We start from the raw sequence: 13,013 nt of genomic DNA on the forward strand, positions 1-13,013 counted from the left end.
CACATGCATGTAATATGAGGGAAGAAGAGTTTCTAGCATGCAGGAAACTCCACAAACTTCTACAACTTTCACTCATAGGTGTTTGAGCGCAATCTGCCTCCATCACACCAGATGACAGACTTTCCTTCTACTTCTGTAGTATTTGGTAAGAGATCAGGCTGGATCCTTTAATTGTATTTAAAATAAATGAAGTCACGTCCATCATACATGCTACAAGAGCTCAAACAGGCAACATCACTGGCAATTTGCAACCAGCGAGGTGCCACCAATAGTATTCTGCAAGAGATTATCACGCTCATCTGCTCAAACAGCAATAATCATCTTATTGTTTGGACAAATGTATATAGGATCCAGTAAATTCTTGGAAACATACAGAATAAATTCTAAATGTTGGATATATGTAGTGCCTACACTTCCTATGTGGATCAAGAGGGGTGTCGTCTTTTCTTAAGGAAAGCACCCAAAAGTGTGTGAAGACACCTAGGGGGTGAGCGGGTAAGGGGATGGCATCGTCTGTCCCCAAGGAGAACACCCAGACGAGGTGTGAGAAAACACCGGAAAGGTGAGTGAGGAGACTTATAAGGCCATGCATGCTCCTCTGGGTAATGTATGCAAATAAGGAAGATGGAATAATACCTCTACAGTGCCACCTATTGGATGGCAGCATTCTTTCAAATCAATGTACGACTTTTTAACAAGTCTGTAAAACAATGATTGGGATTGGGATTCCTATTCCCAATCATTGTTTTACAGACTTGTTAAAAAGTCGTACATTGATTTGAAGGAATGCTGCCATCCAATAGGTGGCGCTGCAGAGGTATTGTTCAATCTTCCTTATTTGTGTATACTTCCTACAACGCGTGTCAACTAAAGCATGGAAACCACTGGGGTATGGCTCATGGGAATGGAAGTATATCAATTCCATGTGATATGGATCTATTATATAATATCCACAGAATTTGATGGACTCTCAATGCCATTTTCATGGATTCTGCAAGACACTGCAATCATGAAGGTATGGCAGTGCTTCTAGGTGAGAGACCCCATATAGTAGTAAACACAACATGTGCTAGTGTACAAGCTCTGCTCAAGTCCTGATACAGGCTGTACCATACATTAAGTTAAGTTTTTCCACTTTAGATATTTATAACATATCCCATATGTACCTGCAGCAAGCTGGAGGACACTAAAGGTGTGACATATCTGTAAGGTGCAATACAAACTTGAACAGTTTTTCTATCTTTTCATGTCACTCTCGCTATTGTATGTCAATTCATGTATGAAGAAATCGGCTTCACTTTTGCACCCTTCTTTTTGAATCACCCTGTATTACTGCATCAGCATAATGATCATTCACCAGACAATCGTTTGTTTAGTCCTTGTTTAACTATAAACCTATTTTTATCTAATGTGTATCGTCACCTTAAAGGTGGCCATAAACCTATATTAATGTTGGCTGAACCTGACAATTTCGTCATGACCTGCCAACCATCTAATATGTAGGGGACCTCCAAACTCGCCCTGGATGGCAGATGTTACGGGATAGAAAGATCATGCTGTTGGATTTCAGCATGCAGAATACTTTTGTTCTCTGGGGAGATATGCCAGCGAAGATATCCAATGGTGGTATAGTCCACTCTCCCCATTCAGAATACATGCATGCCAGGCTGATTGTGTATGGGGGGTTGGGAGGAGTAGCTGTTGGTCAAGCGAGCATTTAATCAACAGCTTTCTGAAATGTATGACCAATTTAAGTATAGAGGTGGCTAAGTATGTATGAGGCACTCTCCACTGAAGTCTACGGACGTAGCACAAAATAATGTACAAGCATTCCAGAAGTAGGACTTCCACCTATCACACCTATTTATGGATGTGTCATAAATATTTAAAGTGCCAAAACTCAGTTAATATGTTGATTGACATATACTATCATTAGCAAACCCAGATTTATTATCTACGGACAGGGCAGACCGAGTGGTGTGGTAATCAGGCAGTTGCCTTTATGGCTGATGGGGTCTAGTGGTGGATCATCATTTGAAGCTAGTAGTTAAAAACTTTACTGTTTTTGTGTCTAGCATTAAAAGATATCCCATTAACCTCACACTTTACCTCTAAAATACAATGCTTCTTAGTGCCGTATCTACATTTTTCAAGTTAGAATGTAGCTAACACTATAACATCCATAATAATTGATAGAACTGGATACTCACACAGAGAAGCCATTTCTTTGGGCAGATCAGTGGGGAAGTTTCGGAAAAAGTTCCCATTTGCCAGCATTTCAAAAGGCGGTGAACTGCGCATCCCTCCACTAAAGGCAAAAGGGTAGACAGAAGGAGGAAACCCATTGACGTGACCAAGTGGAGCACCAGATCCGCAGAGACGCTCTTTGCTACTGTTTGCCATGATCTTATTGTATCTCAGCAGCCTTACAAGGAATAGCCCCAGTAGATCCTCTTTAAACAAACAGGTCTTCTCTAGTTATTCTGCAATAAATCCATCCTGGACAGAGGTGTGTAGTGATTTAGGATCCAGGCCTTGTACTGTAGACTTTCACATTTCTTCCTGAAAAACAGCATTGATAAATCAGTGTTATTTTTTATCCATGTCCTGACGGCTTGCATTAGCTTCAGTTCAGTGTTGACTATAGCCATACTGCAGTAAAATGTAACAATCATGGAATGTGAAATTGTTTTATACCTACTCATTATGCCATAAACCATAATAAGCTACCGGGATGTCAGTAGCCATGAATCGTCACCCAAATGAATCACTTCAAGTACATATATAATGTTCAAGACATGTTATTATTGCACATCTACTTAACTTGTTAGGTTACTTCAGTATATACATATATATATGTAGAGAGAGAGACATACCGCAGTTTGATACACTGCAGGGCACATTAAGATACCCTTATAGGTAAGATAACCAATGTTTGAGAATGGGGAATGAGGCTAAACTCTGCAATGATCACCCATGGTAGCTCAGTTCTGACAATGGAAGAGTAGAGATTGGCGCTCAACTACTGAGCCCTTTAGCAGCTAGAATCATAGAAGCTATCACCATTGGAATTTCAGCATCTGTGAGTGAATTCGGGTCGAAAGGGGTATAGTTGAGAGCACCTAGTAGGTGTGAGGAGACTTATAAGGCCATGCATGCTCCTCTGGGATATTTAAACAAATGGGATGATTAAACAATGCCTCTATAGTGCCAACTATTAGAAGGCAGCATTCCCGCAAGTCAATGTCGAACCTTTTAACAAGCCTTGTAACAATGACTACAAATATGTGCCAATGCCAGAATCTTCTCTAGAAGATTTACAGATAGACTACTTTGGGGGTTTTCCCCTCATTAATGTGCAGTCATTTGCTGGCTGACTGGGTGAGAAGTCTATGATACGGATCAGAAGCAGTAAAGTTTCTCCTTGTGGAGAGCACCTGGTAGCTATGAAAAGACTTATAAGGCCATGCATGCTCCTCTGGGAAATTTATGCAAATGGGAAGATGGAACAACGCCTCCACAGCGCCATCTATTAGAATTCCAATATGATGTTCATCCTATTGCATCTTGGCACACTATTAAATATTAGTTTTGCACTGTGAAGCAAAGCAGCGATTCCTTAGAAACTGTCAACAATCTGATTAGTTTCAATTTGTGGATTTTATTTTTCCCATTATTTTTTATTTGTGTAGCAAAGAGGTTTAAAGCTTATTTAAATAGTAAGAACACATCTTCTGTCTTCTCCTCCCCATGGTCCCTCAGATGTGTTCTCAGGACTACAACTATAATCCAGCTCATCTGATCATATCATTTACACCCACTTTAGATAAGATCTGTGTTAAGCATTCAACAGCAGAAATTATTCAACTAGCAGAGATTAGCAATTTATCAACGGTTTCCAAGAAGGCTTAGGTGCCCACGCATCTTCAATAGCTATAGGATGAACATCTATTCCTCTTGACTGCACCATACATATGCACACTCAGCTTGACCAAGTGTACATGTCTTCTGAATGTCAAGAGGGGAGCAAAGGCACCTATATATGGGGCAATTATTATCTGAGTAATTGCTGGGAACAGCGAATTCGGACAATAGTCGTCCCATGAACACATGGGCACTGGCAAGGTACTAACTGAGCAATCACTCACAAGCTAAAAATCAAGCAACTATTGGCCCATTTTTGAATAAGTGCCCATCTTTGAATGAGTGACTATCACTTCTGTGTGAAAGCATAGAAGCGATAGTTATGCACCCTACAGTCATCCTGTGTTAAAAGTACCTTAAGCCACTGCCAGATACATCCGGTGACTTTTTTTTGCTAAAAACCAGAAGAGCAAGCATTAAAATTCAAAATAGCCAACTTTTCTTTCCCCCATCATCATCTGTCGGGGAAGAGTTGGCATCACCCCTAACCCATTAGATAATGGTTAGTCCCACTAAAGTCAGTAGGCTCAGACAGCTTTTCTTTTATGCACTCGTAAAGGTGAGTTACACCTGAGAGATTCGAGCGCAACTGGCATTGAACAGCACACAGACACCAGTCCATGTGCTGCCCGATATACATAGACACAGCACATTCACATGCTTGGCATGTCTTATTTCTCGACCATGAAACGCACAGCAATAGGATACGCCATGAGTTTCTACACGCAGATCATCAGTCCATGTGAGAAAACATCTATGTGTATAGGCCCATAAGCTATAATAGGGTCTGTGTGTGGAATACATGGATAGCGCACAGGCTCAAAATAAGTTAGTGTGCCGAAGACCTCATGTATATGGGGACCTTTAGACCCATAGACCATCAACAGCAGTGCTATCTTGAGCACTAGAAGTACACAAATTTCAATCCATAAACTGATCCTACATCTTAGATAGCTGTTGGCCAGTCCTGCCGAAAACAGAGGATTTGAATGATAAGTTAAAAAAACTTCACTTGTTCATCTGCTATATGTTAACCCTTTACAATCCACTGTCTGACGTCTTCCTACATTCTGATTGAAGCTTGTACAGCTCCAATGTCAGAAGATATCCGACAGGGTATTCTTACCGTCTGTTGCCAGCCACTCCGCTGTCGGAGCCTCTCTGTCGCACACACATTGGCTTTAGCCAGCAGATGGCACCATTGTATAACAGCAAAAAGAGAAAGCCTTTTAGGAAACACTGAATCCAAAATTGGATTGGAAAGGGTTAAAGGGGCATGTCTGATAAAGCCCTAAAAACAACTAAGGAATAGCTTAGTAATTAGAGCCCCTTGGTCATTACCCCTTTTGTCCATCCTATTAACTTGCCTAGATACCATGTTGTTGGTTGCAGCAACAGTCAAAACAGTTGGATCAAGTTGAAAAAAAAAAAGTTCAAGTTGGCAGAGAAGATATCAGATAAAAAGTGGAATCACTAAATATCCAATCAGTCAAAAGGTAGAATAAAACAGTATTGCACCTTCACATCTCATGTACAATCTATTGCTTGGGCACATTTATAAGCAAGCTATGTGAAATAACCAGAAAGCTACCTCTATACTCAAGAACCACATAATAGGACCAGAATGGGACCCTTCTCTCCAGGATGGTGACATCATACACATGAATACATTGCTGTTGGCTGGATCGGCTCACCTGCAAACTCTCCCCCAGAATAGTAATGTGTGGTCAAGTTGATTCAGGCAAAACATTTATTACTTTAAGTCGTTTAATAGACAAACTGACTTTAGTAGATACTTTATATCTGAAGGCAAGTACATAAAGTTCCAAAGTGTGCAGCCGTCTGTAATTGCTTCTTATTATCCAAATGTACACTCCTCTAATCTATGGCACATGTTGCTGTTTGCGACAACTAGCCTGATTCCAGCTGAGCTTTAATAAAGTATCCCTGTTATTTAAAGGGGTCATCTAGAGAGCAAATAACAAATGATATTACATTTGTGAGTTTATACTTCTAACATCAACTTTCACCAGCATTTGTGTTAGGTTCATGTGCACATTTTTGTCCCCGATGTGTAATTTAATAACGGTTTGTGTTTGGTAGCCTAAAAGTTTATTAGTTATTTATCACATATGTTTGTGTAAAGAGATGAACAGAGACAAGCAAGCAGACAGTGTGACTATCGCAGAAGCATATGTTGCGGGTCGAGGTATGGCAATGCAAGATTCAGGGTACGATGCAGCGGATGGAGTAACCAAAGTTTGGTGCACTCTAAGATTTGGCACAACTTTTGATACATCCCGTTAATACATCTCTAGGGCAACATTAACTCTTTGGGGTGAGCCACTTACACATTCACTAGATTGAGGAGGGAAGAGGAAGTTTTTGACTGGAATGTGCAGGTTAAGGTTATTAGGGCATTCTGGGTACACAGAAGGAAGCCCCTCATTTGAGACCTGTATTAATTAGGTGCTGTTCACATACGTAGTTTAGTTTCCATTTTCCTGCTCCATCATGGAAGCAGGAAAGTATTATTCCTACAGAGAGAGGAACTATCCTATGATGGAACCAAACAGAGCTAGACAGACCCAATGACTATAATGGGGTCTGCCCAGCTTCCGTCATGCCCTCTGATATTTTCCCAGACTTTTTGTTTATACAGTTTTGGGCCCCCGTTCCCAAAGCTATATGAAATCAATTTACTCACCATGGCGCCGGATTGCCGTTTCAGTACTCTGGCACCACAGCATCTGGCAGGTGACATCACCAGGCCACAAGAACTGGTGACATCCCATAAAGCTGTTACATGGGCTTCTATGTAACTGTCAGGCCTCCTATTGGCTGCAGCGCTCACATTGGTAAACAACCCACATGACTGCTGTATAGCAAGTAAACAGGGCACCGGGAGGACGGAAGCGAAAATGGGGGAGCAGCGCAGTAGGGGGGAGGTAAGTATTTATTTTTTAATTGTATGTCATCCCTCTTACTGCCATCAATGTTTCAAATATATCAAAAAAAAAACTTTAATAAAGTTGACTTTTTTGACTTTTTTTAAACTTAGTCCCATTAGGAGACTTTTACTTTCATCATTATTTTTAAAAGGCTATTTACACCTTCACAAATATCTTTTTATTAGTCTACTGTTTCTAAAAATTTAGCAAGTTTGCAAATAGTCTTAATCAAAAATATGCTAATGTTTGGTTTTATGCCACCGATGCAGACCTAATAATGCATCTCGGAGGTGCCATACAGTATTATGCACAACTCCATCACTCCCTGTGCTACCATAAAGTGTCCATGCAGTTGGCTTTGCTGTGTACATAGATCCAAATACAATTAAATGCCTCATCCTGTGTAGCATTTGCTTTATGTTTGGAGTCATTACTGTTATCACCATGATTAATGTTAGAGATGGTGTGTTTTTGGTGTTGCACAGGTGACCGTTGCCACCCAAACTCCTGGCATCAGCGCTTACATCACAATATTTTGTTTATGAGACCCTTGAAGTGTAACTTATAGATGACTTTTTAGAATTAGCTACCATGTATGTGTACACAAGGAATACCACTATTTCTGACTATTATATAACTTGCAGATAGCATTTTTCACCAGTTTTCTTCTCTGAAAACTGTATATCTAATTTCTACTTTTTCCTAAGCTTGTGGGAGTTGAGTGTTGCTATCATGTTTTCTGCACACAGCACATGGATAAAACGTCAGATTCTGCTCTCTTACTGTCTATAGCACACAAAGAGAAATAACTGCATCATGGAGGACATTATACAGCAGTAGCAAAGTGGATGTCTTTTCAGTAGTTGTAAAACAGTAAATCATTTACTATTAGTTGCAGCAGCATCTCTGTGTGAGTCTCTCTCTCCAGCAGCTTCCTCCTCATCCGTCCATAGACTTCTATGGGCAGCATGAGTCATCCCCCTCCTCCCCTTGCAGTGTTCTGCGTGGGAATCCCTATTACTAGACACTGGATATGAAGTTAGAAGGAAGTTAGAACCCTAGTGGCCGGTACTTTAGAGTGATTTTTCAGCACAAAAACATCAATTAGGGTACATTTTCACTTTTCTTAGTTATCACATTAGCTGTCATATTAAAGGGGCTTTCCAGAACTTAACTGCTGATAACCTATCTTAAGGAAACGTCATCAATAATTAATTGACGGGGAATCCTTCACTCGGAATCCCCACCAATCAGCTCTTCGCTGGGTCCACTGTCACTGTGGACAGAGCCAGAAGCAAGGAAAACAGGAACAGCACCACAAAAGGTTGAATATTCAATTCCACAAGAGTTTCATACTGCTAATAGAAACCAAAGCCAGAAGCAGACAGATCAGTCCATATTGCAGTGGCCTTGATTGGTAATACAGGTAGAGCTCCCATTGAATCTTTCACAGAACACCAAAAAACACCCCAAAATGCCCTTTATGAAACTAGCCTTGAATTGGCCAAACACGATCAATAGCTGCTGAGCATGCATGTATATTTCAGTGGTGAATAACCTACTGCCTGACCTCTATGGTAGCAGCTTATCTCCCATGGAATCAAAAGATTGAGCATGTTGAAATCCAACATGCCCTAATCTACTTTCTCCTGACATAGGCCATTAGAAGGCCCCCATAACATTGTCGGCCAACCCCATCAGAATTAGCTAGTTTTGCTGACATTTATCTGATGTGTATGGCATCTTTCGAGTCGTAGGGCATCTCTTTTTTCCCTTTCTCTTCTGAGTGGTTTGCTATAGTATAGCATCAAACAACGGATCTCCCATAAGCCAGCAAAATTTCTTGCTTAATAAGTTGGAAAATTTGACTACACAAAGTAATAAAAACCTTCATACTTGTCCTTCGTGTGCAAGGATACTGATACAGACCAAGCTGTTTATACGCTAAAATGAACCCTGTGCCTTAAGCCACTTGAGAGAGAAAAAAAGAAAAAAAATCCCCAAATCATATGCCATAAAACTGACCAATAGGAGTCGGCCATAAAAGCAATGAGAGCACATTTTCCATGTTCCTATACGATAAAAAAAAATGAGGCACCGCACTCGTCGTGCTAATGCCAGTTTCTGGTCCAGCAAGATGCACAAGGAACCCTTTCACCTAAAATACATGTGAATACTTTAATGACGAACTTCCAAAAAAGTTGTGTTCCGAATCCTCTTATGAACTCTACCTGTTAACTCCTCGCTTTCCAAGGCCCACAGAAAACATGACCATTTTACTTTAATCGAGTTTGCTGTAATGTAGTACACTGTGTACTTAGTTTTAGAGTATTTGTTATACTTTGTAATCTAATTACTAACAAGCTGAAGTGTAACAAGTAGAAACAAAACGAATCCTGGACATCCTCTGGAAACTACCGTATTAACCCATCGCTCACAGACATTTCGCGAAGGGTTAAGCGCCGACAGTGGCGGCAGCTGAATGAGAGAACAGGGTGTGGATCTGCTTTCTGTGTGTGTGTGTTTTTTTCCCTCTTTTGAGCCGTGTCCAGACTCGGTGGAAATGTGTGCCGCATGCAACATATGATTTAAATCAGGAGTCTTTTTGGGCTGTGAGATAAATAGCGCTTATGTTCTCACTGCCAGCGTTGGGGCAGGCTTGGCTCCCACTGAGCTGCAGCCTTGGCTGTACCACCCCGAGGGCAGAAACTGAGCTCAGATATTCCACATGGAACTCAAAACCACACTCCTAACTCACAACAGGCCTGCTCTGTCCCTGTGCCGTCCTTACACTCCCCCCTACCCTGTCTGTCACCCGCACCCCCTCCCTGCTATTTCCTTCGTTGGCTCTTTCCTTTTTTCCACATCCCTCCTTCTTCTGCTTCTCTCCTTTTCGATCTATAGTTATTCTGTCTTGCGCTTTCCTTCTACAAACCACTTCCCTGAGCTACTTGCTTCATTTCTCCCTTTTTATGACTCATTTACTATTTAATTTCACTATATAATCCCATTCTCATTTAATCCAGATTTTCATTTACCCCAGCAAACTGCTGACTTTCCTTAACCTCTTCCAATGTTTGTTAATTTCGTGTAATGTTCCTTCAAGCAATAAACATTAACAATCCATACGGCTGATAATTATGACCACACCAGATCAGTATTTGTACAAAGCTCCATCCATATATAATATCTTCGACTGTACAAATGCTTTTGTCAGGCAATACAACACAACCTGTAAGACAAGTCTAATCAGAATGCACCTCCTGGCACAGGTAACTGCAACATTACTTAAGGTTTGCAATGCCCCATATCGTTGCAACAGGTCTTAACTATCACCCTTTATACATTCCTGGTTGTAGAATTTGGCATTAGTGCATAGTGAGGAGTGTTTAGTCCGTTGTCCCTCCTCTTCTATGGGCTAAATAGTATTAGCATGGTTGGGCCCTATCATAGAACCCTAGAATGGTAGAGTTGGAAGGGACCTCTAGGGTCATCGGGTCCAACCCCCTGCTCAGTGCAGGATTATGTGTGCATTATGTGCCCATTATGTGCATTCCCATTGTGTCTTTGACTATGTCCCGGTCCTCCATCCCTGGGTCCCATCTGAATCTTCAAAGATAGGTTTCCAATGGAATCCCAAACAGAATCATAGGCTCGTACTTGCAAATGGAGACAAATAAGGCTGCCTTTGACAAGGTTTCCATCCGTTTCCATTTATTTTGGAGGATAGAAGTAGTGGACTATGTTATTCTATCCTCTAAAATAAACGGAAACTAACAGAAACCTTGTAAAATGTAGAGGTTATTGGTCTCCGGTTGACAACTGGTTCCATTCAAGGTTCCATCTGAATCCTTTTTTGGGGGATTCAGATAGAACCCTGGGATGTAATCCAGGTATATAGTCAAATAAATGGTGTAAAGACATCCTTAGATAGCTTTTGGACAACTACTTACTTGGCTGACAGTTATTTCACCCCAACATACACATGCACCCTTGACTCAGCCGGGAATGCATATGTTCCCAAAAGGGAAAAGGGGAAAATCTGCGGCTAGACAACTCTGTCAATAGGCGAGATTCGGGATACCCATATCCATATTAGACAGCTGGTTCGCCACACTAAAATTGGCACATTTGACAAACTGTTATGTATTATATATAGCCAATTTAAGTTATGCCAATAAAAAGTATTTTAGTAATGCAATGCCGGGGCAACTGCTGAGTTGAACAATTGAATCATTTTGGACTTGAATTTGGGCCTGACAGACCTTGACTAGAATGGGGTCTATTGGGTTCCCATGATGCTGCTTGGCATTTTTCCAAAATTTTGGATCAGAGGCTCCCAACTAGGCCTCCAATGAAGGCCTAAAACCATACTCTATAATCCCAGTCACTTTTTATGGACGAAAAGCATATTTGCAGATAAAAAGTAAGCAGATCCTCCTGAATCTTTAAGAAGCATCTGTAGATCCTATTGATGTACCCATTAAGATGTAGCCTTTACAATAATTACAATATTTTCCCGGCACCATGCTGCCATATGTGGCCACCTACTTGGTCTACTTTGTCTTGGCCCTAGATTTTACACTCTATCATTCCCCATTCACCCTCCTGCTTCCAACAAAGTAGTGCCATAGAGGACTCGAAAATAAAGAAAACTTTTAGCGTGTTAGTGTATAAAAGAAATTCTTAAATAACCTAACACTATTTTGCCTGGGTTTACTTTTATTCGTCAGCCTGCTTCATTCAGCACATTTTTGCCATGGTTTGCAGTTCATATCCCAGTGATCTCAACTTAACACAGCTTGTAAGAGGCATTTCTGGAATCTGTAGCAAAATAATGTTCAGTGCTAGATTCCCAGTGACCACCAAGACTGCACTGATCAGCCTTCCCACCCACCTAAGGGCTCGCGAACACGGCCATGCCCTACGGCAGTGCATGTAGGACAAATGGCCCCCTACTATGGATCAGCACAGCCTACAGACTCCAGTATTCTCCCTTATTAGCAATGCTCTAAAGGAGGAATAGCTCCGTAATACAGCATCTGATGGAACATCACTTTTTTTTTCTGTTAGCTTTGTCCGAAATCTAGCAAAAAAAAAATCTCTCCATATAAAAATTGGAGGCATATAGAGTTATACCAGAGACGTAACTATAGAGGATGCAGGGGATACAGTTGCACCCGGGCCCAGGAGCCTTGGGGGGCCCATAAGGCCTCTCTTCTCCATATAGGCAGTCCAGTACTATGAATAAAGCATTATAGTTGGGGGCCCTATTCCAGGTTTTGCATTAGGGCCCAGGAGCTTCAAGTTATGCCTCTGAGTTATATTTCAGACCTCATGCAATTTTATAGGCTATTCTGTCTCTGTCCAAAACAGTATGGCCGCGTACATGAGCCCTTATGCTGCCAGAAATCCCAACATTTCATTTGCTGCTTATTAATTCATTCTGTACCACAATCTCCATGCCATGAAATCATTAAGGCTGCTCTTACACGGGCACCACCAACACTCCCGATTTACAGCTAATTGCCAGGCTGCACCTGGACTTTCAAGTTCAGCCAGGCAATTAACTCTAAAACGTGAGCGCTAGTGGCAGCGACTAATACTTGTGAACTAGCATCCTAAGAATAACCATCTCCACCGCAACCGCAGGTGGAGACCTGCCGATTACCGGGCAGCACCTGGACTAAACAATGATCCGCACTGTGTACGGGCGCCCTACATGAAAGCAATATTGGATGTTAGCTTGCGCTGATCATTTGCCTCATTTGCTGACTAACTATTGCCCAAAGTATTATTTAAAAGAGACCCTCCCGAAAAAAAAAACATATAAAAGGTCCTTTAGTAGACATTAAGATGTAGGTAAACTGTGGTACCAGGCCGACAGTTACGGCGCTGTTTCTGGCAACCACGATTTTCTAAACTTGCAGAACTTCTTTAAAGGCTTTGTCCAAGATTAGAACAAAGTCTACTTTTTTTTCTGTAAAGAGCACCACTGTTGTCCATAGGCTGTGTCTGGTATTACAGCTCAAGGCACCAATTGAGCTGCAATACCAATGGTATTGCAGCTCAAGGTACTGCTCAACAGTCATCCCAAGACTCATTGCATCTGTGCTTTCACACAGGAGTGATAGTTGT

General features: G+C 41.3%; 1 protein-coding gene across 2 annotated transcripts in view; it reads right to left on the bottom strand.

The window, feature by feature from the left end:
• The window catches only part of RARG (retinoic acid receptor gamma), a 172,665-nt gene that overhangs the window by 114,438 nt on the left and 45,214 nt on the right, over positions 1–13,013 (bottom strand). For both annotated transcript variants that reach the window (XM_066584228.1, XM_066584226.1), the window contains exon 2: positions 2,211–2,562. In XM_066584228.1, the coding sequence (XP_066440325.1) occupies positions 2,211–2,403 (193 nt within the window). In that variant the 5' untranslated portion in view covers positions 2,404–2,562. The remainder of the gene's footprint in view (positions 1–2,210; positions 2,563–13,013) is intronic.

The sequence above is a fragment of the Eleutherodactylus coqui genome, chromosome 1 (genome assembly GCF_035609145.1).
Source record: "Eleutherodactylus coqui strain aEleCoq1 chromosome 1, aEleCoq1.hap1, whole genome shotgun sequence".
NCBI lineage: Eukaryota > Metazoa > Chordata > Amphibia > Anura > Eleutherodactylidae > Eleutherodactylus > Eleutherodactylus coqui.